Source organism: Mesoplodon densirostris, chromosome 1, assembly GCF_025265405.1.
Source record: "Mesoplodon densirostris isolate mMesDen1 chromosome 1, mMesDen1 primary haplotype, whole genome shotgun sequence".
Taxonomy (NCBI): domain Eukaryota; kingdom Metazoa; phylum Chordata; class Mammalia; order Artiodactyla; family Ziphiidae; genus Mesoplodon; species Mesoplodon densirostris.
The window spans coordinates 156,742,513-156,759,459 of record NC_082661.1 but is presented as its reverse complement, the minus strand read 5'-3'; the positions used below and the strand labels follow the sequence as shown (position 1 = coordinate 156,759,459).

The following is a 16,947-nucleotide window of genomic DNA, read 5'->3' as shown; positions in this document are numbered from 1 at the left end:
TTAAATCTTCTGAGAGACATCCTTCAAGTGTAAGCTTTAACTCTCTGAAAAGTGTTTTTTGTTTTCCTCTTTCTCTCTCTCCCCCTGCTTTGTCCTCAACTGTAGTCTTTGCCTGGTACTAGGTATGAACTGATCCTACCTAAATCATTAAAGTTCCTAACCTCACTCTATGTGTGTTTTTAGTGAGTGGCAGGCAGCCTGAAAAATAGAGAACTAGACTTCAAGTTAGCTGAGCTCTACCTGTACTGATAACAAAGTTTTATAAGGACAGACTCATTTAATCCTGGTGACAACTCTAGAAGGCAGGTATAGCCTGAAGAGGAAACTAATGCTCAGAGAAACCCAGGGTTATGTTAGTGTCAAAATAAGCCATGAACTTTCAAAGTTTAGATTCTGTTCATTTCCTGTTTCCATAGTCATTTGAACCAATAAATATTATTTGCTAAGTAGCTAAGGAGCTGAGTTGTATGTACCCTGGGTGGTATACTGCAAAGAGCATGGGTCTTGGAGTGCAGAGAGCTACCTGGATATAAAATAAGGAGGATTTTGGTTGGGAAATCTGAACATACTCTTTAAAAGGGAGGCTATACAAGTAGTACATGGTGGCCCTGTCCAGAGCAATTTTGGAATTAACTTCCTCCTTGATTGCAGAGCTTCATCTTTTATTGTGATGTTTGTATAGAGCTGAAAGTTAAGACACCAAATCTGGTGAATAAGGTTCATTGTCCATATAAGTATGTCATCTTTGACCAAAAACAAGAGTCAAGTACAAAGTAATAAGACCTTTTGATAAGAGGGTAGTTGAGCAGTTGGAATTGTCTACTTACGGGTGTAGTGGGCTCTGCAGTACCCAATATTGAAGCTGAGAGAGACGGTTCATCCCATGAGGCTGCTATGGAAAGGGATGCCATGGTGAGGGGAGTTTAGAGCAGTGAATGCTAAGTTTTCTTCCAAGTCTATTTTTCTACCATTTTCTTGTATGTTCTTGAAGGTAGTTCTAAAAGCAGATGTCTAAAAGAGATTTAATAGTGACGGCATCGCTGAGTGTTCCATCGACTAAATGACAGCTTTGGAGCACAGCGCTTATAATCATGTGTATGTTGGTGGGGATTTTTGTTGAAAAGTAAAAAGGCACTTACATTCATCATGTAGGTCATAAACCTTAATGCTTTTCCTGGCCAGTCTTCTTGCAGATGGCAGCTACGGAAAATCAGGGCATAGTTCTAAAGTGGGAAGGGTGCTGGCTGGCTTCTTGGGAATGTTGGGAGGAATCGTGACTGTGACTGATGAGACAAGATCAGGTTGCCACAGTGGCAAAGCTTTTGTAAAGCCTTGTAACTGGCGACCAGGCAGACTAGAATGGGCAGGGAAGAGTTTCCTAAGGTACCTGGAACACCTTGCTCTTGTTCACTAGCCCTTGCCAGCATCCTCATTTGCTGCTTCCTTGTTTCATCCGGCAGAGTTCTGTCCTGTGTGGTCTCTTATTTTTACTGTTTGAATTTATTCCTCTCCTTAGCTCTGTAAAGTCCAACATATGCTTATCTTGGTGGCGAAAGCATAATAAACTTGCTAAATATCATTTAGGAAGCATTGGGTCAGTGTGTACAGTACCTGTATTGCTGAGGAAAATAATCAGCAATAAGAGCCTGATCATGAATGGCCTAAAAACATTTAGTAAGTTTTGTTGGGGTGGCATGGGGGGCACAGAATCATTAAATACAGAAGCAAGATTTGACAAGAACCAACCAGGAGTGCACTAGAGAGGCAGTCATTTTATCGCATGTTTTCTTTTCAGTTACTTTTAAAGGAAGGTTAAATTGCAGCTGGAAGTGGCTCTTGCAGTTGATCAAGAATTCAGGCTGAATTGCATGCTTTTGGGGAAAGAAATGAGAGGAACATAGGAGGAGGTTCTTCCTGTGGTTAAGCCTTTTTCCTGGCTTTTGAATATATGGATCAAATATTTATTACTATTCTGGGAGCACTGCATTCAAGAAAGAATCAAACCACGTCATCTAAATCTGTTTCACTTCATTGTAGACCATTGGAAGCTCAATTGTGATTTCCTCAAAAGTTAAACAGCTAATTTTCAGTGGTGTTGGGACTGAAATGCATGGCCTCTCTCCCGGGCCCTCAGTCCCCTGCAGCACCCTCTGCAAGGCCATTTCCCCCATTATAAATGATGATGGGGTAGCCTGATGCAGGACGGCAGGGTGACTCACCACAACCATGGGTTTTGGTCGGCACTATACTGCTTTTTGGACTGAGTCATATAATTTAATGTTGCAGATACTACATCGGCATAATGATAACACAGTGAATTTTGAGTTTTAATTGATTATCATTGAAGATATTTTTAAAAGATATTTTCCTAGTTAAACAAGTACTACACGTTGGTTATAAAAAAAAATTAGATATTGAGTGCAGTTTTTCTAAAATCTCTACAAGTTTGGGCGTCATTTAATTACTGAGACTCCCAGCCTCTTAGCCTTCCTTCCCTTTCTAAGTTTTCAGGAGATGATGGCAGTTGGAAGAGCATTTTGTCCGTGAAGGCAGCTGCTAATAGAGCAGAACTGGGACAGGCAGCCACAGCACACCCTGTGCGGGGCCATAATCAGACCTGAACATTATTAGTCTGCAGTCCAGGTTGTAGCTCACATCCACGTTAAATGGCGATTAGATGACTCTTTTGCAAAGTTACAGTTTGATCTCATTTAGTCCTGGTTTCTCCTAGCCCCAGAAACTCTTAAACATGGGTTTGCAGACACTTATTTAATAAAAGAGTTTGGTCTTGTATCTCAAGTTCTTGCCTTAGAGCCTTGATGTTTGTTGTGGGGTTGCACCATCTGCCTTGCTTGATAAGGCATTTTGGAGGCCACTGGTTTAGGGAGCAGTGTTGTCAGGATACTGAAACGGCAGGCTGTTGCTTGGGCCAACAGCAAAATACATAGCTTAATAAGCCTTTTCAGCTGCATTTTCTGGCCAGATATTTCTGTTCTGTTGACTTCAGAGGAGGTTCCTCTTGTTGCTTTCTGGGCTGTTTAGTATCCAGACGTGCTCACAGCAGAATTTACTGCCAGAGAAATGTACATTTGGCCCCAAGAGCCTTGTACTGCTCGCAGTCACTGTTGGGCAGGGCTGGCCCTGAACCTTATGTGCCACAACGGTTAGCTCAGCTCTAATGGCATCTACTGTGTGTAGATGAGAAGCTGAGAGAAGTTGAGGGTTGACATTTTTAAAAATTCGAACTCCACACACACGCAGGGAGTTATTCAGCAGGACCTTGAAAACGTGTTCTTCAAAGTAAGAAGGAAAAGAATAAAGATGAAACATCACAGGAGAGGAGAAGGAGGCAGCAGTGGGCCTAGGGCCTCCTGGCCACCCACCAGTTAGTAACTCACCTGAGGCAAGTCCCTTGCTCACTTCGAACTTCAGTGTTTGTGTCCATGAAGTGAGAGGCTGGACGAGGGATCTCTGCAGCCCTTTTCAGCGCCATCTTTTGATGCATTTGTACTCTTAAAGGCGGTAACTGGGTCAGTTAAGTACAGAAACCATGCATAAGATGACTAAGATCTTACTGTCAGGTTAGCATTAGCCAGATTCTTTGAGTTATTATCATTTGCTCAGTTTCTAATGGGGAAAAAGAAGATATTTCATGTTATCAGCACTTGGTTTGTAAAGCAACATTATTTCGATTTTTTTGCTTTTATATTTCTGGTAATTTGTGGAGTACTTGCTAATTAGCAGACATCTTGTAGATGGTTAGTATATTTCATCTCACTTAATCCTCACAGGAGCAACTCAATGAAATAGCTGTAATTCCTATTTAAACAATAATCCAGGGTGCAAAAATCCTGCCCCCAGCACATCCTACTTCTGTGGCCCTGGACAAAGTAATGAACCTGCTCAGCCTCGGTCTCCTCCAGAATAAAAGTTGGGGTTGGGGGAGTGTGTATTTGTGGGATGAGGGGAGAGCAGATTGTGCGAGGTGTGGGCTGACTTAGTGTCTCTGGGACTAAGAACAACTCTTCGCCAATAAACTTAACAACTTAGATGAAATGGACAAACTTATTGGAAGGTGCAATTTATCAAAACTGAAATAATAAGAAAAAGAAGTCTGAATGGCCCTATATCTGTTAAAGAGATAAAATCTGTATTGAGACTCTTTCACACAAAGAAAAGTCTAGGTCCAGATAGCTCCACTGGATTCTATCCAACATTTAAGGCCCCTAATTGATACCTGCCTCGTCTCAGAAAATGTGTATAATTAATCATAGCAAGTTCTGCAGTGTGGTGGAGAAAGGCAAGGGGCCCAGGCCCACTCCGCCTCCTACTTGGGCCTTGGGGGAGGAGCTCAGTCTTCTCATCCAAAGAAACCTGCCTCACAGTGTCCTGAAGATTAGAAAAATGCTACAGATGAACCTATTTGCAGGGCAGGACTAGAGATGCATATGTAGAAAACGGATGCGTGGACATGGGGTAGGGGAAGGGAGTTGGGACGAATTGGGAGATTAGGATTGACATACATACACTACCATGCATAAAATAGCTAGTGGGAACCTGCTGTATAACACAGGGAGCTCAGTTCTGTGCTCTGTGATGACCTAGGTGGGTGGGATGGGGGGTGAGTTGGGAGGGAGGTCTAAGAGGGAGGGGATATGTGTATACATATAGCTGATTCACTTCGTTGTACGGCAGAAACTAACACAACATTGTAAAACGACTATACACCAATAAAAAAAAAGAGAAAGGAAAAGAGAAAAAAAAAGATTAAATGTTATTAAATATAAAGTACTTAAAACATATAGTATTTATTATTATTATCATAAAGAAGACAAGTTTATCAGCTCTGCAGAAGCCTGTATGTTGGCTTATGCTTAGCTATGTATCCTACCTGCTTTCCCAGTAAACTCACAGTCTAGATCGGAGATAGGCTGTGGAATGGATATGGGTGCTGACAACGTCACCACCTTGTCTGAATAGGATTTAGTGGTTTTAGGTGGGAGTGAGGTTGTCAGTTTTAATCCTTCTTAGATCTCCTGCCCCCGCCCACCCCCAAGTTTGGTAATTTAGGTATAATTCTTAATGCAGCTGTAAGCTGAATAAGTTTGAATAAGTTTGATTATTATTAATAGCTATCTTCATATATTTGAGGAGATGCCACATGGAAAGGGTAGCTTTATTCTGTTCAGCCCCAGCAGCAGAAATGTGACGAAGGGTAGAAGCTACTTAAGGGAGGTTTGGCTCTAAATAAGAAGGAACTATCTTCAGAGAGCCTCTCCTAGTTTAGATGAAGTTTTGTTGAGAGCTCATCATGCCAGGCGCTGGGAATTCTAACACATAGTTCCTGCCCTTGAGATGTCTCTGGTTAATAGGGTAGCTGTGGAGATGGGTAGTATTGGATAGGTGTGGGGTGTATTTTAGCAGTAGAGCCAGCAGAATCCATTGGGGGTGAAGGACTAAGAGGAATCAAGGATTCCTCCTAGGTGTTTAGCTTCTTCCAAGGTAAGGAAGCTGTGGTGGGGCAGGAACCGTGTCTTTACGTTGGTCCTGTTAAGCTGGCTTGTAGCTGCTTGATGTCTCAGCGGTGGTGATGAGCAGGCAGCCGTGCTGTGAAGTAGGAGACACGGAGCCGTAGCATTCACTAACGTGCTCTTAAATTGTCTGTTCTAGCCTCTGAGAATGATTTGCTGAACAAGCGCCTAAAGCTTGATTATGAAGAAATCACTCCTTGTCTTAAAGAAGTAACTACAGTATGGGAAAAAATGCTTACCACTCCAGGAAGATCAAAAATTAAGTTTGACATGGAAAAAATGCACTCAGCTGTTGGGCAAGGTAAGCTTAACTGGGAATCAATCCAGTCGGCCTCACCCCTCACTGATGACTGAGGAGAAGTATGGAATAAAAAAAAAATTTTAAGTCCAATTTCAGTGGCCATCTCTCTCCTATTTATCATGTCTTTACCTAATCTGTTTCCAGATGTCTTAGTTAATTGATGTGAGTTTCATTACCTTTCATGATTCCTCTTAATTAAGTTAATTAAGGAAACAGGAAGAAGACAAAAGAATACCTAAGGGCTTAGTTGCCTACAAACTGGGTAATGATGTGATGATACGTTGAGTGAAATAGTAAACTGACAGTGAATTGTGTGCCTTCTGTCTGGGTGCTCTCGGGAGGTAACATAGTGTCCAGCCCGGACTTCAGGCAGGTAGGCTCCGGTTTGGATTCCAGCTCTCCAGTTACTTTGCAGCCCTTGAAATAAAAGATGCTGTGTGGGGCTTCCCTGGTGGCGCAGTGGTTGAGAGTCCGCCTGCTGATGCAGGGGACACGTATTCATGCCCCGGTCCGGGAAGATCCCACATGCCACGGAGCGGCTGGGCCCGTGAGCCATGTCCGCTGGGCCTGCGCGTCCAGAGCCTGTGCTCCGCAACGGGAGAGGCCACAGCAGTGAGAGGCCTGCGTACTGCAAAAAAAAAAAAAAAAAAAAAAAAGATGCTGTGTGGGTAAGAAGGCCTCTCCTCTTTTTTTTTTTTTTTTTTTTTTCTTTTTGCGGTATGCGGGCCTCTCACTGTTGTGGCCTCTCCCGTTGCGGAGCACAGGCTCCGGATGCGCAGGCCCAGCGGCCATGGCTCACGGGCCCAGCCGCTCCGCGGCATATGGGATCCTCCCAGACCGGGGCACGAACCCGTATCCCCTGCATCGGCAGGCGGACTCTCAACCACTGCGCCACCAGGGAGGCCCGGCCTCTCCTCTTAATGAGACCCCTAAGTGACGGAAATAAAGAGATTTATAAACATCCCAAGTTAAAGTTCGATCAAGGTGGCAGGATTTTAGGGTGTCAACTTGGGAGAAGGAGGAATAATTCTGGGGAATTTTAAATAATTCAAAGTTTACTTTGGTTTTAAACGATTTCTCTGAAGGTATCAAGGTGTAGAACTTTATAATCTGGAGCGTACTTTTCTAGCAGTGGGATTGCAAAGAGGCTACCTGAGCAGTTGGCAATATGGGCCAGAAGCAAACTCTGCTCACCTTTGACCCAGCACTGCCACGTATAGAAACCCGTTCTAGAAGTGAATCAGTCAAAAATGTACTGCAGTGGGAAGAGTGCGGATTGTGGCAGTGTTTAATGGCCAAAAAACAAAGCAGAACCCAAAAAACCCCAACCGCGTGACCACACCCATGTCATATTCCTTGAAAATAACGCAGTAGATTTATATTGATGGCAGTAAAAGGTGTCTGAGGTCAGTCGTTAAATGAGAAAGGACAGCCTGGCCTCATGTACAGCTGTGTATCTCCATATGTGTATATGTAGAAAGACATCCTTGACGTGTTTGCAGATAACCTGAGTTGTAGACGGGATGGCCATCCATCCGGGTTACCCAGCATCACCCTGCTTTACAACCTGTCTAGTAATTAATAACCTTCCTCCCCTTCGCTTTCAAAAGCTTCCTGCTTTGGATGGTGAATTATATGTTCCCTCTAGTTATGAATGGTTTTTCACTTTCTTCTTTATACCTTCTGTATTTTCAGAAGGTTTGTTTGTTTTTCTCACGTTTAAATAGTGAGCATGTATTACTTCTAAAGTGAGTAAAAATTAAAAAGTATTTACATCTGGGGGGAGGGTGGCTTCCTGCCTGCAGGCCCAGTCCACTGCCAGGTTTCTTTCTGGGGTTAGGAGTGGAGGCAAAACCGAGTGTGCGGAAGGCTGTTCCAGGTCATTCTTAGCAAACACAGTGGCACCGATTTGCATGACCCTTTGTTTTTAAATCGTAAAATCTAAGCTTTCTCTTAAACACCAGAATATGTGGTACTGTCCAGGGGCGGCCAGTATTTTTTTCCTCCCAAAAATAAAGGTTTGATAAGATAATGGGAATGATTTAGTAATAAGGGGAAATTGGTCATCTCATAACTTGGGAAATTTCCCAGTTTGACAAAAATATTTTGTGAAAAGCCCCACTATTAATCACTTAACATGCTGACTGTTTTTCAGCCCACATTTGTTTCTAATACAGTGTGAAGTATGAGGTGTGTATGTGTCTGTACATCCCCCCACCCCTCCAGATACATCTCTGAGCAGGAATAGTAGGGAGAAAAGAAACAGAACAGTATAAAAAGGCAGATATCAGGGTGAATTAGTTTCCTGTTGCTGCCATAACAAATGATAACAAAATTGGTGGCTAAAACAACAGAAAGTTTTCTCTCTTAGTTCTGGAGGCCATAAGTCTGAAGTCAGGGCGCGGACAGGGTCGCCCTTGGCCTCTCCCAGCTTCTGGTGGCTGTTGGCACTCCTCGACCGTGGCTGCGTCACTTCAGTCTCTGCCTCTGTGGGCACATCGCCTCCTCTTCTTGTCTTCTCCTCTGTGTGACTCTTTTCTAAAGTCATTGTCATTCTGGGTTATGGCCTCATTTCAAGGTCTTTATCTAACTTAATTATCTCTGCAAAGACTGTTTTCCCAAATATGGTAACATTCACAGCTTCAGGTGATCAGGACGTGGACATACCTTTTTGGAGGTCACCACTCAACCCACTACACAGGATCATCCAGTTGACTCCGAATTAAACATTCAGAGAAGGTGTAGGATATGGTCACAGTTAAGTGTGGCCCTGTTTTTCTCCCATAGTGTAAAACCAAATTACTGACTATAAGTATTTCCAAGAGACGGCTGAGTGATGCTTTCTAAACAGCTCCTGTGAATCTGTAATAAATGAAATTGACTTTCTGGTTCAGATTCACAAATGATGATTTTATTATTAATTGCCAGGTAGGAGCGTAAGATATTTTCCTCAGTACCCATCTGAGTAGCAGCTTGTGTGACAGTGAGAACTTTGAGAGAAAATGGCAGCCAGTTTCCCTGGGTTGCCAGCAACTAGCTGGGGCATCTCTTCTCAGCAAGGGGCCTCTGTTTCCCCATCTGCACCATGTGGAACATCATCGTATTTCCCTCAGCAGGTTGTGGGGATGAGGTAACGTGTTTAAAATGGTGACGGCGCCTGGTCACCTCACAGGGAGTGTTAGCTGCTGCTCTTTCCTGGAGTAGAATCTGCTCTCAGAGACGGCTGGGGGAAACTAGCAAACGACCTTCCTGGGTAGGCTCTCCGAGTGGCAGGGAAGGGTACAAAGTGCTCACTTTTTTTTCTGGATGAAAAGGGAGATTAATCCCTGATTACGAGGCTCCTTTTCTCTGAAGAGCACTCCTCAGAGATGAGGAGGGTTTGGTGTCTTATCCTGCCTTTTTCTTTGTCTCCCCATTTCCACGTTTGGCCCTTGAAACAGCGGAATCAAGAGCCCAAGAATTTTGATCCAAAATAGTCACTTTTTCTAATGAGGTTTGACTTGAGTAACATCACTGACTGTAAGAGGACTTTTCTTAGTTTTAGACAACATTTTAAAATTACTTTGAGTTTTTAAGTTAATCACGTCTAAAACATTACGTAGAGGCTCTTAGATCATTTTTCTTGTTTGTAGGTGCATGTTGAATGCCCACCAGGGTATGTTCATGCAGACCGTCCCCTGTGCAGCCACTGGCCCCTTCCTCCAGCCCACGCTTGCAGAAAGACGTCCAATCAGTATTCCAGAATCTCGGCTTTGATTCGGCTACTCCTTCCCCAACTCAAAAACATTCAGTGGCTCCCTTCGGCTACCGAATAAAGTGCAGGTTTCTTGCCCTCAGTTTTGCCTCTAGTAAAGCCCTTCCAGCCTGACTGTCACCTGCTCCCTCCTGCATGTGCCGTGTGCCCAGGGAGGTCTGTGGAAACGCTCTTGGTTCCCTTCCTCTGATTTGGCTTCTCTCTTCTTTCTCCCACTCTTGAGTCTTGGCACAAGTGAAGGAGTCCAGGAAACCTTGATCTCCTTGGTCCAAACTCACCTCTTTGCATCTCTTCCTCCTCTGAGTTCACTTTTTTTTTTAACTTTAAAAAAAAGTTTTTTACTTATTTATTTTTTATTTTTGGCTGTGTCAGGTCTTAGTTGTGGCACGCGGGATCTTCGTTGCGGCATGTGGGATCCTCCGCTGCAGTGTACGGGCTCTGTAGTTGCGGCACGTGGGCCTAGTTGCCCCGCGGCATGTGGGATCTTAGTTCCCCGACCAGGAATCGAACCCACGTCCCCTGCATTGGAAGGTGGATTCTTAACCACTGGGCCATCAGGGAAGTCCCTGAGATCCCATTTTGCAGTGTCATTTTACATGCTTGCAGTTATTTCCCAAGGAGTTAGTAATTGGCGCCAGTTATAGGGGTTCATGTCATTCATCAGTTTATCACAGAGTCTAGCACAGTCTGCACATAGTACCTAGATATGTACTACGAAAGGTGGGAGGGGGTCAGGGAGGTGAGGGAAGAATGGCTGGGAGTGTGGAGGAAGGAAGGAAGGGAGAAAATACGACAGAATTCTGGTTGCTTTATTTCCATTCCTATGCAGTTAATTCGCAGTGGAACTAGAAGTTGGATCAGTGGAATGAAACACGACTCGTTTTTATTGTTAAGTTGAAGTCTGTACATGAAGCCCCTCTCTCTCTTTTCCACCCCCGCTTTTGAAGGTGTGCCGCGACATCACCGGGGCGAAATCTGGAAATTCCTAGCAGAGCAATACCACCTAAAACACCCGTTTCCCAGTAAACAGCAGCCAAAGGACACGCCATACAAAGAGCTCTTAAAGCAGCTCACCTCCCACCAGCACGCCATTCTCATCGACCTCGGTAAGCCTGCAGTCGATTTGACATGAAAATGGAGGTTTCACTCACTTGAAAAGTCTGAAGAGACTGTCCGAGTTATTTAGTGCTCTGCCTTGAGGTTTAGCAATCAGAATTTGCTGCTGAGACTTTCGATTAACAAAGCCCTGGAGTCATCACAAATGTCTTCTCAGGTCTATAAAGAAACCTCCGTTTTCGCCGGGTGGCTTGTTACCTCTGCCCAGCATGGAGGGTGGCTGGCGTGGAGGCTCCAGTTCTGACCACGGTTCAGTTCAGTGACTCAGATATTGATAGGAGGTTTTGCAGTCAACCCAAGGAACATCCTGGAAACGCAGGTGTCAGAGCTGAGGCTGCGTTTAATTACAGGAGCCACTCCCTAGCCTTTATTGTTTACAAACAGGATTTATTAGAAAAATTGTAGAAAGGAGTTTGTGAGTGCACCCTGGGTGATTTTATTCTGGGAACGGGAGGCGCCTCGTCTCTCGAGCAGTTTTAAAAACGCTAAGGTGGAAACGGTGTCTTGGGTACATTTGCAGTTGCCACAGTGGAGAACTTGTGGAGGCAGGCTGTAGCCATGGTGACAGAAGGCCTTCTGTCTTGTCAGTGGCCCCAGGTGGGGACATCCTTTCCTGCCTGCTCCGCCCCCGGCGGCCTCCATCTCTGGCTCTGCTGGCAGCAGGGCTCCTGGGCAACCCCGTGGGCTCCCGGCCCCGCCGCTTCTAGGGCACATGGTCCTGCTTCCAGAACATCCACCCTGGCTGCCGCCACCCCGGGGCTCCCCAGTCCGTGTTCTGGGCCCACCGGGTTCCTGCAGCTGGGGGGGGCAGCACAGTTCCCAGCCGTGTGGGGTGCGAGAGCTGGATCAGGCAGGACCGAGGCTTTTCTGTCCAGCCACACGGCACTTCGTCAGGGTAGACTGTGTAAATGTCCCTCTTCAGGTCTAAGTTGAAATGTCATCTCTGAGAAGCTGTCCCTGATACAGCCTCTTCTCCCACCTTCAGGTTGGGTTAGGTGCCTCTGCTAAGCCTTGTCCCACCCTCTATACTCCCCTCAGCGTACTTATCACAGTTATCATTATGACAATTGTCATTAGTGTTTAAAGCTAGTACTTAACCTTACCTTGGACCGAATGTTGGGTGAAGTTACTTAAACTCTTTTCTTTAATCCCCACAGCACGATCAGGGAGATGTTGTTCTATCTTTGTTTGGAGCTAAGAATATTGAAATGCAGAGAGGTTAAGTCACTTGTCCAAAGTAACACAGCTGGTGTGCCACTGAACAGTGTGACTCTAGGCCTGTGCTTTTAACCCCACCCCCACCCCCCGCAACTGTCCTTAGTTTTGTGGCAGTGCCTTTTTATTGCCTTTCTCCCCAGTAGGTTGCAGCCCTCCCTCCGTGGGCTGGACTTGGGGCCATTTGCCATTGTACCCTAGCTCCTAGGACAGAACCTGTCACATAGTAGATGCTTACTAAATCTCTTGATGTTGACTGTGAGGCACGGCACTAGCATCCCAATCTCACGTGACCCTCACAGAAACCTTGGAAAATTGGCCCTGTATCCTCTTTAAGAAACGAGAAAAGTCTCTGAAGCGCATTGAGGTCAAGTGTTGACCGTGGTCACACAGCTGAGTGCCAGGACCTAAACCCCCTCCGGCTCTGTGCTGCAGTAGGCCCCTCCATCCCTGAGGCCCTCTGCCCAGGAGCCCCGTGTGTTCCTAGGAGAAGGCTGGCTGGGTGCAGGGTGATGCTGATAGGCCGTGATTGCGCCCTGGGGACAGTGAAAATGTGAGGCCTGGGGCTGGAGCCCATTTGGCCCTCTGACCCTAAGGAAGCAGTTTTGTGAACTGGCAGAAGCTCTGTTTGCTCATGTGGTGAGTAACAGAAAAAGTGACACGTTCCGATCATGTGAAATGAAGAAAAAAATAAATTTCGGGTAGGAGGTTGAAAGGGAGGAAGGAGCACACATGGTCTCTGCCCCCACCCCGGGATGGGAGGAGGATGGGGGGACGATGTTTCCTCCTCACTCCTCTCTTCTCTCAGTTTTCTTTCAGTAAATATTCCTCATTGTTCCACACGCAGAACTGGGCCTCTGCCTCCCGTAGCTCAGAGGCAGTTACTCTTCTGCAGAGGGAGGAAAAGGCCACGTCAGCATGACGTCCTCGGGCGGGGCTGTGTTTGCGCAGCCACCTTCAGGCACCGCCCTGCCCAGGGGCCTGCGGCTGCCACTCCTCTAGTTGGCCCAGAGTCTGCAAGAGCCGAGATTCGGCCTTTCCTCCTTCCCAGGCTGCACTCACGTCCTCTCTGCCCCTGCCCATCTCCCACCCTCACCCTCTGCAGCCCCACGCCTCACCCCGACTGCGCCAGCCTTGTCTCTCCACCTCACTTCTTTCCCAGTTCGGACGCCTTCTCAGTGCCCTCCCAAGGTCCCAAAGAAGTTCTGTTTCCAACAGTGCATCTCCCAGGTGACATCTGTGCGTCTCTCCAGGCTTCCTCCAGGGCCAGCCTTCCCTCCTCCCTTGAACTGGGAGAGCCGAATATCAGCCCCAGTCCAGTGGTGTGCCAGGTGCCCTGCCTGCCAGGCTCTGGCTCTGCTGGGTTCACGGAGGCCTCGCCTAGAAGTTTCTCCAAACTTTGCCCATTGCTTCCCCCTCACCTCTCACCAAGGTGGTATTTGCCAAGTCAGTTGTTTTGTCTGCACTTTTTAATTTAGTCTACAGTGTGACTCACTCAAGGCCCAACAGAGGTGTGCAGGGCAGAGCAAAAACAAATCATGTTTCAGTTTTTCTTAAAAAAGTGACATCCATATCCTGGCCAGAAGAACAGAAGGCTTTATTGGTTGGAGGTATTTGGGGTTTGCAAGGATTTTTGTTTTCCTGGCTTTTGCTTTACTTTTCTGAAGTTAGCTGTTAATCTAATCAGGTTTGCAATATTTTTTCCTCCAAGGAGTGAGAATAATAGACTTTGTAGCTGGGCAGTGTTTTACAGTTTGTGAACCATATTCTCTAGCTTTGTTGGATTTCAGCTTTACACAGCCCTGTATGAACTTGAACACATTATTTCCACTTCAGAGGAGATGTGGTTTGCCCAAGTTACAGGCCACTACTCAGTGGCAGAAAGTTCTAGAACCTCGCTCTTCTTAGTCTCTGTATATCATGTCCCCTCTAGGACACTGTATGGCTTCTCTCTGTCTTGGCTTTGTCCACTGCAGACCAACACAGCCTTCCCCTCCTCTGGTTAGGTGGAGAAACGCTGTCAGAGTTGGCCCCATTGAGCCAGGAGGAAACAGTGTACCAGATGACACTTAGCAAGTCATGCTGGGGCCTTAGTTCCAGAACCTGCCCCACCCTCCAGGCATGGTTCCAGCACATCCATTTGTGCTGCCCTCAGGTAATTGTAACTTTTCTCTTCTCCGGCTCTCCATCCTGGGTGGACAATCTGTATTGCCCAGTATCCTGCCTTCTGGCTGTGCCTCCCATCTAGTCGTGGCCACACAAAAGGCCATGGGGGAGGGGACACTGAGCAGCGAGCTAGAGACCTCCTTCAGGCCCCAGGTCACCCTCCACCCTGTCAGCTGGTGCTCTCCTGGGTATCCCGTTGTCAGTGCCTCCCCTGGGATGCTGTCCGGCCTCTCCCACGATAGGCGGGTTGGCCGGGATACTGGAACAGCTCCAGAAATGGAGGGAAACCATTGAATCAGAGAACAGACTTAGAAACTGCTCCCCATGGCTTTCCAGCAGTGGGGTGACTTGTGCAGGGTGCGTATAGGAAGGTTTGTTGCGGGGAGAGGTAGAGCAGCGAGAGAGAAATGAACGCAGGACAGGAAATCAGGCAAAGACTATTGCTGCCCTCCTAAGTCAAGTTCAGGTAAACTGATCGGGATTGATTCAGTGCTTTCTCACGGGGCTGAGGAAGAACACACGAATGTATCCTCCTCCCTTTGCTGAGACCACATAATTAAGGTGAATGTTTCCCTCGTGGCCTCCATGCACTTCTGCCTTTGCTGATCCACACAAGGCCGTAATTCTCACCTGGGTCCAGGCGTGGCCCCGGCTGAGCATCTCTTTAATCAGGCATTTTTCTGCTCCCTAGAAACACACTTCCCCATCAGTCACATTCCAGAAGGAGAGGGTGAGGTGGGATTTGACAGGTATCAACCACACAAGCCTCCTGGACAGAAGTCTTTTTAAACTTTGTCTGAGTACCAGCTTTTTGTGAAAATCGGGATGTCGAGAGCGTTTTATTTTAACCTCTTTCTGAGAGGTAATTGTTTTGTATAAAAGAAAATACCTACTGCTCCCCACTGTGTTTCAAAGCACTGCCTATGGTTTAAAAGAAGAGAAATGTGTGTGTGGTGTGAAGCACTTGTCGGGAAATGAGCAGTCTGGGCAGAGCTGATCGGGGCGTGTGCTGGAGTGGGGTTGGGTAGAGAACCACAGCTGACCGCTCCTCTGGACACTAGACTCCTGTTTAGAGGATAGACACTCTTCTTCCTGTTTTAGATGGAAATCCAGGTATCTGCAGGCCCGAAGGCGGTTCTCATTTCTTTCACCTGAAAGCATGATTAATTGCTGATTTTTTTAATAGCAAGCATTTTTCCAAGAACAACCAGCTGACTTGTTTATAGAGCTGGTTTATGACGTGATCCCACTTGTAAAGATCTGTTGCTTTAACCTAAAGCACATCAGATTTCTGGTTCAGTAGGCTTTCTTTTTTTCAAAATACAACAAATGTGTTTTGTTTTCACAGGGCGAACCTTTCCAACACATCCATACTTCTCTGCTCAGCTAGGAGCAGGGCAGCTGTCACTTTACAACATTTTGAAGGCCTACTCGCTTCTCGACCAGGAAGTAGGCTATTGCCAAGGTCTCAGCTTTGTAGCAGGCATTCTGCTGCTTCATATGGGCGAAGAAGAGGCATTCAACATGCTCAAGTTTCTGATGTTTGACATGGGTCTGCGGAAACAGTATCGGCCAGACATGATTATTTTACAGGTAGAGAGCATTCCTTAAGTCTTTGACAAAGATGAACTCTAAAATGTTTATGATCCGTTTCCAGGTATATCTAAGGAACTTTCCCACCACCAGTTAACACGGTAACATCTGTCACTGCTGAGAACTTACTCTGTGCTAGGCCTTACACCAAATGTTGCATGTGCACTTACCTCCTCAAACTTCAGGAGGACATTGTTGATCAGCTCAATTTAGAGATGGGAAAGCTAAGGCTCAGAGAGGTTATGTAATTTGAGCAGGTCACACAGCTAGCAGGTGGCAGAGCTGGGATTTAAACCTAGGCCTGTCTGACTCCAGGGCGCCCTCCCTTTTACCCTTTGTCAGACCACCTTCAGGTGGTCTGATTCCTACCTCCCAGTGTATTTGCTCCTCCCTCTGCCAAGGATCCCATCCCTACCCCTCAACCCCTGCCATCCCATGTCCAGCTCAGATATCACCTGTTCACGCAGATGCCGTGTCCCCCCCTCTTCCACCCACCCCGGCTCGCTGTGTCATGTGATCCTGTCTCATTCCTTTTGCATAACACACTTACTGCCTGAAATTATCTTGTTTCCTTATTTATTGTTTATTTTCTGGCTCTCCTTAGCGTATATCATGAGAGGGCAGGGGTCTTACCTGTCTTGGAGCTGAGTCCCTAGTTCCTAGGGTAGTGCCTGGGATGAAGTGGGTGCCTCGTCCGTATTTGTTGAATGAATGAGTGACAGGTGGCAGGTCACGTCAGAAGAAAACCCCATACAACAGTGTGTTCCATTGCTGCTACCACCGCCTTTCAGAGCGGGGAGAACTCTGGATCCTGCTTTGAGGATATTCCTAAATGTTGGAACATGTGTTTACGTGTTTGTTTACCAGCAAGATACTCTGATTTCAGAGCCTTAGAAAGTGTACGTTAGAGCCAAGGACTTTTCCAGAGCACTGAACAACATGGCTAGAAATCCTTTCACCTCCACCTGTGTGTGTGTACCACGTGAACATAAATCCCATAGAAGGAAGCCATCCCGTTCACTAGGAGATTTGGGCCCACATAACATTTTCCACACATGCTGTCGGGTTCTTCCTACATACCCCCGTTAGCGTATTTAATGTAGGTGCACCTGCCATCAAAGAGAGTGGAATTTTTCAGATTTGTATAGTATAGTATACAACAGTATATACTGATATAGTATATTACACAAGTCGTGTGTAGTATAGTATACACATGGCTGTGTTTGGGCTGGTGGCCTAGAGTTTAGATTTCTTTTTGATACAAAAGAGCC

The 16,947-nt window shown here is 46.2% G+C and overlaps 1 protein-coding gene across 7 annotated transcripts in view; it reads left to right on the top strand.

Moving 5' to 3' along the window:
• TBC1D1 (TBC1 domain family member 1) overlaps nucleotides 1–16,947 on the top strand; it is a 231,997-nt gene that overhangs the window by 195,180 nt on the left and 19,870 nt on the right. For 6 of the 7 annotated variants that reach the window (XM_060111224.1, XM_060111254.1, XM_060111233.1 and 3 more), the window contains 3 exons: nucleotides 5,671–5,832; nucleotides 10,534–10,692; nucleotides 15,432–15,676. In XM_060111224.1, the coding sequence (XP_059967207.1) occupies nucleotides 5,671–5,832; nucleotides 10,534–10,692; nucleotides 15,432–15,676 (566 nt within the window). The remainder of the gene's footprint in view (nucleotides 1–5,670; nucleotides 5,833–10,533; nucleotides 10,693–15,431; nucleotides 15,677–16,947) is intronic. The other variant, XM_060111242.1, reaches the window with a different exon arrangement.